At 44.7% G+C, this 16,622-nt stretch overlaps 1 protein-coding gene across 3 annotated transcripts in view; it reads right to left on the bottom strand.

Moving 5' to 3' along the window:
- Window positions 1-9,903, bottom strand: part of C6H6orf120 (chromosome 6 C6orf120 homolog) — a 92,284-nt gene extending 82,381 nt beyond the window's left edge. The window contains exon 1 of one of the 3 annotated variants that reach the window (XM_086927103.1): window positions 9,785-9,903. Coding sequence is in view for 1 of the 3 variants with exons in the window: in XM_086927101.1 (XP_086783227.1) it covers window positions 8,891-8,946 (56 nt within the window). In the remaining 2 variants the exon portion in view is untranslated. Of the gene's footprint in view, window positions 1-8,890; window positions 9,009-9,596 lie in introns of those variants that run through there. The other 2 variants (XM_086927102.1, XM_086927101.1) reach the window with 2 other exon arrangements.
- Window positions 9,904-16,622: the final 6,719 nt, after the last annotated feature.

The following is a 16,622-nucleotide window of genomic DNA, read 5'->3' as shown; positions in this document are numbered from 1 at the left end:
ACAAAGCACTTTTGAGTGAAATACCCTCTGTATTATACAAATGTAAACGATAAACTGGACCACAGCTCCTCCTGTGTTGTGCCTAGCGAAAAAGAAGCAGAGGCCTCAGTGTGCCCGGCTTTTACCCCATTTTGAAAGTGAAAAACTGCTGTAAATCTGTGATTAAATATTTCTCTCAACCTGTGAGATTCCAGGAGAATCGAGACACTTGGGGCTGGTGGCGATTCACCCCGCTGAAGGGTATGTATAACACAAAGTATTGAGGAGGGAAGGATTTCCAGGTTAGGTATCCCTGAAGTAGAAGAAGATTTGGTTATAAATGGTTTGGGCCACAGTCAGTTAGAGGTACTGAGTAAAGTACACAGTGCAGGGAGTTTTATCACCCGTCTCCTTTTCATCAACTCTCCTCATCTTCCAGCAATGACTCAAGCAGTAGCCTCCATCATTAGGGCCTTTGAGTTTATTGGGTTTCAGCTCTGCTAAGAAGCGATGTCTGCTGCCGCTTTTCTGCAGTGTGTGTTGGGAGGTTCTCAAGAGCTTTTTGGGTGTGTACACCCTGGGGAGTGATGTATTTATGTCTTTTATTGCATGTTGTGAGTAAGCAAACAGGGGCGGATGTACATATGTCTAAAGGGTGCATGTCTATATATTTAGAAGTTGCGTGTGGGCGGCAGGCAGGAATGTTTGCACAGTGGGTGTCATTTCAGGATGTTGTCTGTCTAGATGACAGAAGCCTTGTTCATCTCTTTACAGTGCTTGCACTCACCTAGGGCCAGAGCGAGGATGACCTTGGCGCTCCTCTAGTGCCTCATGTCGAGGCTACCACTGCCTGGTCGTCCTTTGTCCTGCAGCGTCCGTCCATCCTGGCTCACCCCCTGCCGGAGCCCAGCTGCCCTGCCTGCCGCCTTGTGATCTGCATGGGCTGCGCAAGCTCTGAGCTGCCGCTGGTTGGGGGCTCTGCACTTCTTGGCCAGGCGTGAGGCGGGGGAAGGCCCAGCTGTTTCACATCCAGCTGTGTGTCCCAGCGACCCCACCCAGCCCGGGGCTGAGGAACACATAAGCAGGACTGGCTTTGGTGTATTGAAATCCTGGGCAGCCATGGGGAAAACCGGCGCATTCGTGGAAGGCCTTATCCCTAGCGAGGCACTACGCCGCTTGCCTGCCTGGCGTGAAACACCAAAGTGGGCCACTGTCCCTGCTGCTAATAATTAGGGCGGTGTGAGGATGCCGCTGTATGGCAAGGCCCTAAGACAAGTGAGGAGCAATCTGCGGGTGGGAGCCCTCAGTAATACGGAGGAGAGCGTAGAAACTGGGCCAACGTACATTCAGCAGCGCGCCAGAAAAGCGACACCACTGACTCCTGCATTAAACAAGAAATCTAATCGGGAAATCGCTCATCAGAGACTATAGGAGCAGGAAGCTGACTATCTGCATCCTGATCCGCCCCCAGCAACAGCGCGTTTCTCTTGTCTACTCTGTGCGCGTGAAGAACCTGTAACTAATATACAAACTGAACAAGTACCTAGAAATCGCTTGAGTTCCTGGCAAGCCACCGGCCCGATCTGGCGCGAAATCCGGAAGTTCGGCAGCGTCATGCTTGTTGTGGAGCGGGACTTCCGCCATAAGCTCGTGCACGAAGTGACTCGCCGAGATGAAAGTGGTGACGCTGGGCTCCCATGCCTGAAAGGGAGCCCGGCGGTGGCGGCAGAAAAGTGGCGACTGAGGCTGTGGCTGAAAGTGCGGGGCTCCCATCAGTGAGGGAAGCCCCGCGTGTGCCACGTCAATGGAGGCGGAAGAGAGGACACCCGGTGAGTGGGACTTTTTTACACCGTGGGGGCTCGTGCACTGGCTCGGGGCAGCTGGTGCGTGTGTAGGCGGCTAGCGGCAGCTGGTGCGTGTGTGCGCGGCTGGTGCATGTGGGGGCAGCTGGTGCGTGTGTGGGCAGCTGGGGGCGGCTGGTGCGTGTGCTTCCGTGAGTGTGCGCGTGATTGTGAGAGGCTGCCGCTGTGAATGTGGAGCAAAAGATGTGCACGGCTCCGGGGGGCTGGGCATGCGCGTTCACGATGAGCAATCGGCGCTCGTGCCCAGGTCTATGTCCCTTGAGACCCAACTTGGCAGCAATAGGTCTCGAGCGAGACCTAAAAACTAATAAAAAGGCACTCAAAATGAGGCTACCATAAGCAACATGCTTATGAATAAGCCTTACGTGTAATGACTCTATGCAGATGGCAAGGAAACATTAATCACACTGGGCAGCATATTAAACAGGTTTCAGGAAAAAATAGAATGTCATGCATAGTGTTTTGGTGACTGGCTTATTATGCCATAAGTATGTTAAAACAAAACGCCAAAAGTAAGTAAGGGAATACCAAATTGTTTATTGGCCCCAATTACTGTGAAAAAACTAGAAAAACTGGTCAAAAGTGGCCACGGGCACTGCACACGACCTCTTTGAGAGAATACCAACTAAAAATGGCTTATTACAAGGTTAAGTACTAGCTCCAAATCTGTTCCTAATTCATTTATAAAATCTGACGGGAGCACTTGATGGCTGTTGTCCATTTCTCCAGTAAACAGGACTTACAAATTGGCGCCTTCTAATGTTCGCTGATTATTGCCTGAACTCCAGTTGGGCTCCAAAGAAGTTGGAATTTTCTTCTGCTCCACTACTCATACTCCAATTGCATGACAATGAATTATGTAGTAAATCTAAAATTATGGTTTTAGCTGGCCATCAGAAACTCTATCCCTAAACTTTATATTTGGGCACAACACACGTTGGCTGAATGCGCTTATTCCGAGTGAATTCCGGGTGGCTAATTTACTTACCTTAGAGAGATTCTGACCCAAACTTTAAATCAAATCACCAAATGATAATATAAAAGATCTTGGGCAACAGCGTGTGAAAATGGCCCGAGGAGACTGGTGTAACTGTTAAAACAAGCCTATGAAGTCTGAAGTTCTAGACTACACACACATATCCAAACGAATGAGATCGGGAAAAGGAGTGCTTTAACAAAAACGTCTTTCTATCAGTAACAGTGCACCAGCACTATTGATTAGATTAGAACAGGGTTTAGTAGGGATTGAGATTAAAGTAAAATCTGGCTGTAATAAAATGGTGGTATGGATTATCCAGAGCACCCTAATCAGACACTGAATCTAGACTATTCACATCCCTCAACTAGCACAGCTCCATAACCTGCAAAGTCAATGCCACGTATACCAATGCATCACAAGCTCTATCCACGAATGACTATGCATTATTAAATATTCCAAGCACGAGTGCTCTAAAAGAAGTTTAAAAAAAGAATCAAAGTCATTTTAGAATGACTTTGCATGTTGTAATCAAAAAGACAAGTGTATTCGATGCAGCAAACAACATATCATAATTTACAATTATTTTTATCTGAAGACACTTATCAACCTGGATATCATACCCTTTTCCTGATACTAACATATCTCCACTACCTGAGATAGACCACTGGACGAAACTACCAAGGATAAATTGGAAATGCAGTCTATGTGGCAACGAGATCAAGGATATCAAGTATGTGATTTTAATTTGCATTAACATCCTGACGCAGATGTTGCTACAAATAAAGTGCATTTGAATTCCGACTGTAAAATAGCCACAGAGACATTAAGTTTATTATATCTTCCAAATAAACAAAGCCAATATCTTACTATCTACAGTTTTTTTTTAATGTTTCTTTGTTTTAAGAATTATTTGGGACTAGTCATTGCACTTAAGCTTATGTTATAGTTAATAAATTGTACGTTTTTTCTGGTTTATTTAAAGCTAATGACAAAATTGATAAAAACAGAATTGAAGTTAACTGACAACACATAATGCAAGCCACTGGAACAATGTATAAGATTAATTTGTGCGATTCCTTCGTTAAATACTAAACAAAGTTCAATGATTTATTACATTAATGTTGATACGTGTAAACAATGTTCCTCTTTTATATTATGCAGACTGCACAAAGGCCTTACTCCAAGTCATTTTTAATGTAATTACTGTACCTTCACAATTTTATTCACACATTTCGGCTGCAAAAAACTGACAAAAAATGCCTCTGAGAAATTGTCAGATAGAGGCAAAAGGTGATAATCTGGTATGCAAACTTTACACCACATCTTGTGCGCCATTCTGAGATATGGAGCTCAGAACAATGCATTAATATTGAACCCTGTAAGTATTACACCCCTTTGGATTAACCAGTGTAGTATCATCACCCAGACAACTTGAGGCTTGTAATGAACTAAAGAGCAATATTATGACCAAACAGCAGGGTTATAAAATCTGATGATGTGTGAATATTTATATATTTTATCCATATATCCATAATATGTTGTGGGAAGTGTCTTCTATCTTTCTTCTGCTTTCATTTACTCCAACAAGATTTTAGGCTCTTCCTCCAATTCTTCTAATTTACAATGTTAAATCCCTATGGCAAAACACGTACCAATGGCATATAAACCTTTGCTATTATTACCTTTAGTTCATAATGGTATAAAAAAAATGGTCGGACACTAGACAAAGGTGAGAACTGCCATTGGAAAAAATTATTATATGAACATGAGATTAATTACGATTCATAATATGCTTTACATGCCTGCAGCAGCAGCCTATAAATATCTGCCTACTGTTCTAAAACTATAAAAAATAAAATGTGACTTTAATAGCTGTACAGCCCGTTGAAGCAGGTTACAATACCATTAGAACCTTTCACCCAATGAGGTAAGAATGGGATCATAAAACAAATCCAAAACTCTTGTTGTGCTATTTGGATAGGAGATGCAGGAAGGAGGTCAATCGTTGCAGCCCCTCTCTTCTGCCAAACTGCCCAGGGCCAGGTGCTGCACCTTGGCAGGGACACGGAAAAGGCAGGGCTTGCAGCATCTTCCCCCTCCTTCCTCCTCTGTCTGAAGCTTTTCAGCATGACTGACTTGAGCAGAAAGGGGAAGCTTACCGTCCCTTCTTAAGAACAGGGTCTCTCCCGATGCCCTACAAACTTCTGAAACTTTACGTAGCACCAGAGGATACTAATAAAGTGTAGATTGTAATGTTGATGACTTCTATTAGTGTTTATTGATACCAGTGTTCTAGTGTTAAAAAAAACCATCAGCACATTTCTCAATCAGAGCACAATGTGCGGCGGGTAAAACTTCTAATGCTGAGGTGGTAAATAGTCAGAAGGCGACCAATAAAGAAATTAGTTTTGACTACGTTGTTAGAGAACGATTAGATTACTAATATTCTTTGCAATATATGTTCTAATTAACAAATCACTGTGGTGAGAAATTAGTAGGTGATGCTGAAGAGCTGAAGTCTGAATCAACTACAGAAGTGGCAATAAGAAATAATGAGACTTGACCGTCAGCCTTTGGTCCACAGTGAAGTCAGTTGAATTTACAAGTATAATGTGTTCAAGCAGATTACAGATAGTGTTCTAGCATCATGCAATAAAAAAGATGAAGGAGTGATGGTGTGAATATAACAACATCTAAGTGGGGAAAATGCAAAAGATCATTGAATGTGTATGTCGAGAAAAATGGGCGAGAGGTTTAATTTTCTTTAAAGGTATTTGAAGAGGGCGACAGGCACAGCACGCGTGGCAAATCAACAAAACTATTTACGATTATGGAAAGTAGTACTTCAGGAGTACTCTTTTACATGCATTCGTGAATTAACCCAAAACATTGCCCTTTCTATTTGTGCTAATTGCATAGGACCATTCCCATTCTTATCCAATGGTAGATGTTTTGGGGAAAATTCAAATGGCACAGAACAGTATGTAAAATGGTCCTACTTTACATACTCCAAAATGTCTTTACGAAGAGGACTTAAAGAACGGCAATGGCCCCACCCATGTGCTAAGCCCAAGTTTGAATTGGATGTAAACAAGGACTTTCATTTGCTTTTAGCCCATGAGAGAGAACTGAGCATCTAAGCTGGGTAGTAGGAAGTTTTAATGCCAAGCATTCCAAGCTTCAAACTGTATCTGCAGAGCTCAATTACATTCAGTCTACCTATTACTAGAACTAGAACCGCCATCTTAGTTAGCGGTCTAGCTGCCTAACTCAGTAACTCCACCCCTATAAAACCATTCTGGGGTGCGGAAGCGTAGCGGCCGCACTGCCGGGGGCCAGAACCACTACCATTTTTCTCACCATGCAACTGACTTCTACCAGTGAGCTACTTACTTAATAAAATCACAACAATCAACTACCTGCACTCCATTGCACCGCTGACACGCCCCGCCAATGCAAACTCTGTAGGGCCATTATAGGAACTTGCGATCTAGATGGCAGGAGCAAGGAATCAATGCTATCTACTCCTTAACCTATCTGGACTAACAGATTACTGCTAAATTGCACGTCACTCCCAAAACACAGAATTGACATCTTCACCCTTCTTGAAGATAAATTTCCGGATGCCTTGTTTCTCACAGACACTTGGCTGAATAAAAATTCGTCTGCAACATTGTCATGTCTCTTCCCCAGGGCTACTCTATTATCAGGCTTGATAGGAAAGACAAAAGAGGTGGAGGAGTAGCCATCATCTTTAAAGATAAATATAAATGCACCAGCACACCTATGGATATTAAAGATAGTGAATGCCTTCTGTTCCCCCAGGAATTATCACCCACCTCTACATTCTCAGGGATTCTCATCTACCGGCCCCCAGGACCATCAATGCAATTCACCCTAGCTCTGCCTGAAATTGAGGCACAAAGCAGTTTAAATAAGGCAAACATCACTGTTATGCAATCTCTGCATTTTGATGACGGCAAGGACATTATGGCAACTAGACTAATACAAGACCTCGCAGCATTACGGCTAAACTTAATCTCTAGATCTGCGACACATAGCCAGGGCCACTTACTGGACTCAATCTTCTAGATGCACTTTATGTCTTATGGTCAGACCACTTTATTGTCCCTTTCCAGTTTAGCCCTCCCATAGCAGGTCTGAAGGAAATGGCTCCTGCCAAAATTAGAAGGCCATAAAAAAACTTGAGAAGAGCAAAGGACATAATGCACTGAAGAAATGTATTCTGATCGAGGATGGCGTTACCAAAATGTACACCAAATTTGAGAAATGGCTAACAGAGTGACTTGACTCTCCATTCCTTATAAACCCCTGACTTCAAAGCAAAGCGATAGCCAGGCTCCATGGTATACTCCAGAACTGGCAGAACTCAAGAAAGAGATCAAGAAAATGGAAAGAATCTGGAGGAAAGGATACAACCTGGGCAATCAAATAATCTACTAACAGTAAAAAAAAAAACTATCAGCAGGTCATAATATAGACCAATGTCTCTTACTTTAGCACTAAAATTGAGAGTGTCACCAATTTGTCAAGAGAGATATACAAAGTAGTAAATACCATCATGACACCACCCACTTGTATAGCAGCCCCACCACCTTCCACCGAGCGCTGTGACATGTTCGTCACACCTTTTACAAATAAAGTAAATCTTATTTTGGGGAGACTCTCTTCCAAAGAGCACATCAACTGGTCCAGCTCCCTCTAAAGAATTAATAACAAATGCTCAAATGTCTTCATTTCCGCCCTAAATATAGATGACATTTGCACCATCTTAAAGTCTATAAAATCTGGTGCACCACTTGAATCAGCTTCACCTAATGTACTTCTAACAGCTGGCGACAGTATTCTACCTACTCTAATGAAAATACTAAACAGGTCCCTGGCACTCAGTAGTGGTCCTCCTGCATGGAAGCATGCTATATACAAACTTCTGCATGAGGAGCCACGTGCAGACCCCCTTGATGGTCGACAATTACAGACCAATCTCTCTGCTTCCAATTGCTAGTAAAATCTTAAAGAAGCATGCTAATACACATTTCTCTAATTTTGTAGAGACTCATTCTATCCTTCATCCCACACATATGGGTTGTAGACCTGGAAACAGCACTGAGACCGCATTGTTAGTGGCCACTGAAGAGCACCAAGCCATGCTTGACCGGGGTGGCTCAGCAGCCATCATGCCGCTTCAGACACCTTTTCCCACTGCAGTTTGGGCCAAAGACTGAAAAAAGCTGGCATTGCAGCCTCCGCTCTGAAATGGTTCAATGGTTCTCTAACAACGAAGTTTTCAGGTTCGGGATGAACCATTTCTTTCAGGTACATATCCCATTGACTGCGGAGTCCCACATGGCTCCTCTTTAAGCCCAATCACCTTTAATGTATATGCCCTCCCACTGGCAAGAGTGTACTCAGCTGGTGCTTGCATTACCCCGGAATCACAAAGGGCATCCAGTGACCTAATAGAGTTGCCTCAAGGAAGCAATCGAATGGATGTCAACAAGGAACCTCAAACTCAATGGTTGGAAGACAGTAGTGCTGGTTGTTGGGAACAACACATCCTGCTGGAAAGAACTGCTATGGCCTCAATGCCTCAGAGGGCGACCAGTACCTTCTAAGACAGTAAAAAGCCTTGGCTTTTGGTTGGACAGCAAACTCACTATAGATACTCAAACAAAAAAAGGTGTTGGCCACTTGCTTTGGACTACTACGCACACTTCGGAAAGTCATGCAGTGGCTATCTCCATCATCCAATAGGGTACTCATTCAAGGACTGATGAACTCCCGTCGTGACTACAGTAACTCCTTGTTTCTTGGAAGCCCTCAATAGGTCCAAAGCGCCTACAGATCAATCATTCAAAATGCTGCTGTACTATCACTCTTCAAGATCCCCAAACACAATTCCGCAGCCCCAGCATTGGCGGCGCTTCACCGGCTCACAATACAATAAAGAATGAGGTTGCATCCTATGACAGGTAGCCAGGTAGAGTTTTGTAGCTTTCTTTAAATGAGGATATATCAAATTCATATCAAGGTCCTATGAAAGGCTCACCGAACTATGCAGGGAAAAGGTTCCGCTCTGATCCAAAAACTGTTTTGCCCATACATGCCAAATAGATCACTTCGCTCCGAGATTGCTTCTTCTCTGATGACCAACCCGAAAGTAAAGCGAGGCAGATGTGATGGCCGCTCTTTCGCCTTTAAGCTGTGGAACGCCCTCCCTACCAACCTAAGACAGACGCAGCCAGAAATTCCTTTAGGAAACTAATAAACACCCACTTATTCTAAACCTCATTTTGATTCGCCTAGGTCTTGCAGGTGTGTCCGTCTCAGGAGGGCCTTTTGGGGTTGCTGCGTGCTATATAAGAGACCATGAATAGAATACATTACCTGATTAAGAGCTGATACCGAAGGAACGTTTCTTGATTAGATGTACGTTTATGAGTCAAACACTTAACCCCCCGCATGAAATGCTAATACAGAAAATGCAAACAGCGAACACAAGGGGACAACTATTCAACACTGAGGTGAGGGGGGCTGCCCTCTAAGTTATTTAGGAAGAATCTCCTTCACAAGGGCAGCCCAACGTCCATTGTACTATGCAGGAGCTATGTTGAATCGTGCTTTGGTAGGGATCTATTTAGCAATGGCAGGAGACCTAGCTTTGACAGGTCTCATTTCATGACAGATAGTGTCACTGATATGTGAAATTAAACTAGTATTAGGATCGTATTGGGTTCATATGACTGTCCCCTCACCAGTAAGAAGAAAAGTACTCTTTCCATAGCTCGATGTCCTTGGGTAAGACCTCTCATTTCCCTTTCCCTGATTGGCTGGCACAAAGCTGCGTCTGTTTAAGGAAATTCTCAGTGCCAGGCCTTTATTTTTTTTAGAGAATAGCAAGCTGGTAGACCCGAGTTGAGGTGACCACCTGTCCGCTACTTACACGGACCGTCCGTGAATTCAGCCTTGGGTCTGTCGTCCGTTGTTGATCTTTTAATGGATGTAATTTGTCCGTAGTTTTACCACTTCCGGGTCGCCGAACAGCCAGTAGCAGGGCTGAACAAAATGTGAGCATCGTCTGGAAATGGGAGGTACTGCTATGTGTAAGGAGGTCTAGGACTGGAGCATTGAGGAGCTTCAGCCAATCCTAGTGCACTGCACATAATTTGCTGATTGGTGTGCCAGAGTCGTTTATCCCTTGGCTTCGGCCGTCTTCGGCGATCTTGCTGATTGGACCTCTCAGACGGCCCCCCAGCAGCCCCGCCCACCTCAGGAGAGGAGAACCTCGGGTGCGCAGCACTCCGACCAGAGCTGCTTATACTGCTGCTGGAAATGCACGCATTACGATGGGTGATTTTTAAACAGCGTTAAATCCCTCACCTCTTGTTTTTAAACATCGTTGAATCCCTCACCTCTTGGAAACAGGAGAGGGAATAAATAACGAAATAATGCGTGCTGAAATTAGGTAATTCCTTGCATGGCCATCTCCTACTGCTCTCAAAATATATTCTTATTAAGTTTCTCCTTAAATTACTAATTCGTTGCCTAAAATATAGCTATTTTCCTGGGAGACCTTTAACCCCTCATATGCAGGAAATGCCTCCGGATGGGAAGTTCTTTTATGAAGCACAATTAAAAAGTGATTTACAGTCAAAGCGTTATTGGAATTTTATCCGAGTGTATGTGCGCTATATGTGTTGTGAGCATATATTTGTGTGAGTGTGCTAAAAAGCAATTATGCCTTTGTGCCACTTTCATCGTGCTTTATATCCTAAAACTTTAATTCAAGCACCTGTCTCTGCATGTTTCTGAAAGTGCCTGTGCATTTGTCTTAAATGGCACTTTTCTGTGTGTTTGTAGGTGTGCGTGTTTGTGGGTGCATATGTGAGGACATTCATTTGGTGGATGTCTGTGTGTTTGGGCACTTGCATGCTTTTGTTTTGTGTGTGAGTGTATGTGTGTGTGCCCTTATCTTCCACGGCATGTCTATATGTTCATGTTTGTGTTTGCATGCAATGAGAGTTCGTGTGTGGTTGTGTGTGTGCACCTCGTGTGCAGACTTGATTGCTGTAATGTATCTTTAAAAGTTAAGATATAAGATACCAAATTATATTATGGACTGCTCAGTTCTTGCAAATAAGAGCAACAACAGTCTAAAGATTATGGGTCGTATTTAGAGTTTTAAAATGGATGGAGACATGCAGTTCCACACAAAACAAAATGAGATGCTTATTAAATGTTTCAAATGTAAATGATTTAGAAGATTTGTATGAAAAGGAGAGCTTCCTTTTTATTAACTATGTTAGTGGCTCTAGGTGTTGTGCTCACAGGGGGGCATATGTACAAAAAAGTGGCAGAGTGAGTCTTTAGCCGTAATGGCTTAACGCCGCACTCCACCACTTCAAGAAATGCAAGGCTGCACCATATTTACAAGAATATAGTGCAGCCCTGTGTTTCCGCCTGTGCTGGTGCTACACTTAGCTACCTAGCGCCAATGCAGGCCCCCTTGCACCATAGTGCAAGGGTGTCAGCCTGCAAGGGAAGATTGTTTATGTGTAGCAAGGTGTCCATTCCTGCACATAAACAAACGTGAAAAGCCGTTTTGTCCTTTAAGTGTGCTGCTTAATGCAGCACACAAGGAAGTTACAAAATGTGATTTTATTTATAGGGGGGTTCAGACTATGTTCTCCGACCGAGAATATTTTGAAAAAAAGAGTGGATGAGTGATGCATTTTCAAGCAAATTTGAGGAAGCAGAAAGGTTAATAAAGCAAGATGATTGAATTATTTATCATTTAAGAAATTGCCACTTTTCATGAGCTATATTGGACAATCTTTGTGTATGCTTATGTAAATGTGTGCAGCTGTTTAGATAGGTGTGTCTGAGATTCCAAACATAGGCAACCCGGAGATAAAAAAGGCGGGAAGATTGAACGAGCCACGGGCACCCCTGGAACAAGGGTATGCGTTTCACTTGTGGAAAGGAGGGGTAGGGAAGATTGGGTGAGTGGCAATGAAAATGATGTACCACTAAATGCACCCTTTACGGAGCAGACATTTGGGGCCACAAGGATTTGTCAGTTTTGACCACTGCCCAGAATAGGTTCCTGCGGAACTTGGTAGGGCTTCCCCAATCCACACCCATCAAACCATTGTTATTAGACCTAGGTTGCAGACCCCTAGATGAGATGGCACAGTTTCGATTAGTGGCACTTTGGCGACAGCTTTGGACGACTCCAGAGCTTAGCCTCTTTGCTCGCGAGTTGGATGAGGTTAAATCATTGTGGGGTGCCCATCGAATCCCCTGGCTCAGGGAAGTCAAACATGTTTTGTATGCAATGGGCCTTCCTGAGCTGTGGATAAACACTGGGCGTTCCAGCTTCCCCCTCAAAACAAGATTTTAAAGATCTATTCTGGGCCTCGATCAAATCTATTGCGGTTACCCATTCTTCGGACACGAACCTAACGGGGCTTTTTTTAACACATAAATTGACACCTTCCCTCGAGCCTTATTGGGACCTGATATGTAAAACCCTGGATCGGAAACTGTACCATCAGTTTCGCGTAGGTACACTCCCCATTAATTCTTTTACTATAAAGTGGGCGAAGAATGTAAGCAATAAATGTCTCTGGTGTCCGGATCATGTAGAAAGTATTGGCCATTTGTTTTTTGCCTGCCCAGCTGATCGAGCCCCACGACACAAATGGCTGAAACCTTTATGCAGAAGTTTGGATTGTGGGTGATATCTTGAAGCCCTGTAGAAGTTTCGTAATATTAGATCTGAGCTTTTTGTGATCTGTGTGGCTAAATTCCTGGGTTGGGCGTGGCTGATCCGTATCAAGAAATTGAACACTTATCTAAATCAATTGTCATGATATGAAGTACATGCCGTATGCTTACAACTTTTTAAATATTATGGGACATGTTTGCAGTTTTTAACATATTTTATGCATTGTATGTTGTCTTTTTTTTAATTTTATTTCGAAATAAAGACATAATGAACTGATGTACCACTATATGTACCACTATATATGTGAATTGAGCCATCAGCATGACATGTAATTTGGCCATCTATCCACCGGTGCCAAGGGTCAAAGTCCATGGTAAGCCCCACTATCCCGCATCCGCGCCGCCTGTCCTTTCTTACAGCAGGGGCCCTTCTTGGCCCTCAAGAGACAGGGCAAGAGAAACACCTGAGCCCCAACTATCCCTCTGACACAAAACCCACAGGATACCCTTAGGCATCGTACACACCCCAGAGCTGGGCCTATGTCATGGAACATCCAACCCACACTATTGCACAACCTTATCCCAAAGAATGCTTGCGCTCTGACACCCAGGTTTGAACTGGGAAGGTGGGCACTGGGGCAATGGGCCGGTATCCGTGTTCCAGATGAGGGCTGCTTTTTAGGGCAGCCGGGTGGCCAATTTTGGCTGTATCTGTGCAGTTCAGATGACGCCACCGACACAGTGGGGCTCTAAGCAGCCTTTCTGGTGGCAGATGGGCCTCTATTACGTGCCTTAAATTTGGGTGTGATTCACCATTGTGAGCTAATCCATGCACAGATTCCTGGCAACATTTTCTTTTTTTATCTTAATGAAGTTAAGAAACATGGCTCTTTTATAGAACCCCCCCTTCCTTTTAAAACACTTAAAACACTAAAGCTGTGTTTTGAAAAAAAGACAGAATCCGCAAATGTGGGCCACTTTTTTATCCCAATCCATCCCCGCACACTCAAAAGTCACTTAGAGAAAGGCCGAGCCTATGAGATGTCCCCTCTAACAAGCTCACCCTTTGAGTAGGACCTTACCTCACAGTATGCCCTCTGACTTCAACCACACCCCAGAGGAAGCCATAATAAACCCAGAGTGTCCTCTGACACTCTCACCCCAACCCAGTCGCAGAGCAGGACATAAACACTTACACATGGTAAACTCTGCTGCCATTGCAGAGCACGCGCTAAGCACAGAGGGATCCTTCAATGCTAGCCTCAACCCACAGCAGGGAAAAAGCCCCAGAGTGCCCATGGAGACACTGCAGCAGGGCCTAAGATCACACAATGCCCTGACTAACACTTACATCCCTCTGACAGAAGGGCGTGTACCCCAGCATGCATTTCCTTTTAAAGAGTCATGCTTACTCGTGGAATTTAATAGAAAATGCACCATGGGAGAGAAAAACAAGAGAACGTTTTAACAATTGTTGACACAAGCCACATCAAATTCCTCAGAGGGCCACAGATCATATTTGGTCACCTACTCAGCGACTGCAGCAAAGAGATGGGGTGACCCTCACAGCAAAGCAAATGCCCCTGCCCCAGGCACTTTATGCCACAGCGGCGGAGTAGCCAGACCGTGAGAAACTCTGCACTACTTTACAAGGGGCCACCGCAGCCTCCAGATAGTGCCTGAATGGCCCGGGGCCCCTGTCCTGGCTAACGGAGCTCCCTGGCAGTGACTTGGTGTAACTTGATAGGAACAGATGTTATTCCAAGGATAGCAGAGGCAAACCAATTGGGTAAGTATACAGATGCAGTGGGTGCAGCTATAGTCTTGGATGCTTTACAATATTATAATTAATGTTTCTGGAGATGGGATTTTGGGTAGCAGTAGAACGGTTGTGTATTCTTACCTCAGCCTCTGCCCCATCCTTTACATAGTTCACATTATACAGCGCTGCTTGTCCTCACAGCACTTTGTAGACACGTTCCTCTTTACCCCTAGTGCCCCCTTTTACTGCTAGTCCTCACAGCACTTATGGACAGTTTCTGCATTAGACATGTCCTTCAAACCTAAATTCTTACTGCTCGGTACAGAGACATTCATTGATAAAACAGCTCCTTATATCCTCAGACTTCACAGCACTTTATTGACAGGTGCAGTATCATACAGCTCCTTCTATCCCCAGATCGCAGTGCGCTTTACGTGCATGTGCAATGTTGAACCGCTCATTTTGTCATCAGAATCACAGCGCTTTATCCAACAGTTCTCATTATACAGTCACTACTATCCTCAGACTTCGTACCACTATATGGAAAGGCTCTGTACCATACAGACAGCTCCTTCTATCCTCAGATGTCATTGCGCTTTACAGTCACATTCAATGCTAAACACCCTCTTCTAACCCCAACCGTCACAGTACTTTCCGCTGACTTCAATGCACTTTACGGGCAGGTTCCACGCTGCAGAGCCCCGTGAAATCCTCGGGCCTTGTGGTGCGTTCCACATCATACAGCCCCTGTGCTGCGACATCGCAGCACTTTACAGACAGGCTGAATTTTACACAGCACCAGTCGCTGCTGGCATGTTGGGCGGGGGGAGGGAGAGAGGGTCGCACGGGTTCACGAGTGGGAGCGGGATGGTCATTAAAATTTAAAAAACGAACCTTCCCTGGGTCACGCGCCGCCGCTTCAGCTCCTGCTGCTCCTGGCTGGGTCTACGTTTTCGTTTTCCACTGGCAGCCTCCCCCCAAGCCAATCACAATGCTGCAATGGCAGCGCTGGGATTAGTGTGCATGGCACCCAGCCGGCGCCTGTAGGGAGGCCATTTTTTGTTTTAGAGTTTTATATAGCGCAACCTAGACTTGAGACATCGGGTATCAAAGCGATTGACATGAGCACCAGTTTTGTTACATGAGAACATATTCATTTTTTTTGAGGCACGTGGAGATTAAGTGATTTGCCCAGAATCACAGGATGTTGAGCGTCATTGTCGAGACTCAAACCCAATTCCCCAGCTTCAAGGTCGACCGCTCTAGCCGTACGGCTACATCCTCTCCCAGATGCATGCAGCCTACATAGAAAAAAGTGAGAGTGCGCATGACTGGATTGGTTGGCCCGAGGGGGCCGACCAAACAGTCAGGGTCCACAACAGTGGGCAAGCCACTCCCCCGCTACGCTTGAGCGGAACCACCCACCCACCCACCACCAACCAGGCACTTCTGCTTTCTTCCAGTGCGAGAAGCAAAAACATAACATGGTAGTTTTACCATTTGATATTTCTGCTTCTCACACTGCGAGAAAGCAGTGGCCGACGCCCCTCCGCCCCAATGGAGGAGCCGCCACTGAACATCACCAATGTGTGCTGCCTTGACCATCCCAGAAGGCACAAGTGACTTACAGTCACTGACAATTGTCATTCCTAACGAGTGCCACCATCCATCATAACATTCACTTAGCAAATCAAGGCTGAGCCCTAGTGCATAACTGTACAGGACTTGGCGAATGCCATGGCTGGTCTGTCGGTGTTGAGTGGATAGGAAGCAGGCTGGCATACAGGCACCTACTGATTGACAGCAGAGCAGTACAAAACTAAATTAATAATTTTTTTAATTTGTTGCTGATGTTACTTCTGAACTGGTAAGCTGCATAGCCTGGGCCTCCTCGTGCACAGTGACAGTACTCAGATAGGAGGAACAGAGGCATCCCAATGATCACCAGTCTCACCCTCTGCCATGGTGACCCGCTACCCCTGCTGAGGGTATAACTCTGGAGTGTCATTAGTGCAATAGATCATCATGGCACAACTGCAGCAAGTGTTGCACCTGTTCATGGCAGATTGCAACAATCGTAGTGGAGATGCAGATGCCCCTTCTAAATCATGTGAAATTACCCTTAGGAAGAATGATGCCAGCATATTGTTTTTCCTTTCCAAATGTGTCTTCAGACATGTACAGCTTCTGCTATGCTGCCCTGTTCTGGTAAATAGCATCCTTTGTTAGCATGATCATTTCCAGCGAGTGTTAATGTTAACCGATTAGCAGTGAAAAGCTTGTATTTGCC

The sequence above is a fragment of the Lissotriton vulgaris genome, chromosome 6 (assembly GCF_964263255.1).
Source record: "Lissotriton vulgaris chromosome 6, aLisVul1.2, whole genome shotgun sequence".
NCBI lineage: Eukaryota > Metazoa > Chordata > Amphibia > Caudata > Salamandridae > Lissotriton > Lissotriton vulgaris.
Note: the sequence above shows the minus strand (reverse complement) of the source record. Positions and strands in the feature narration are given on the sequence as shown.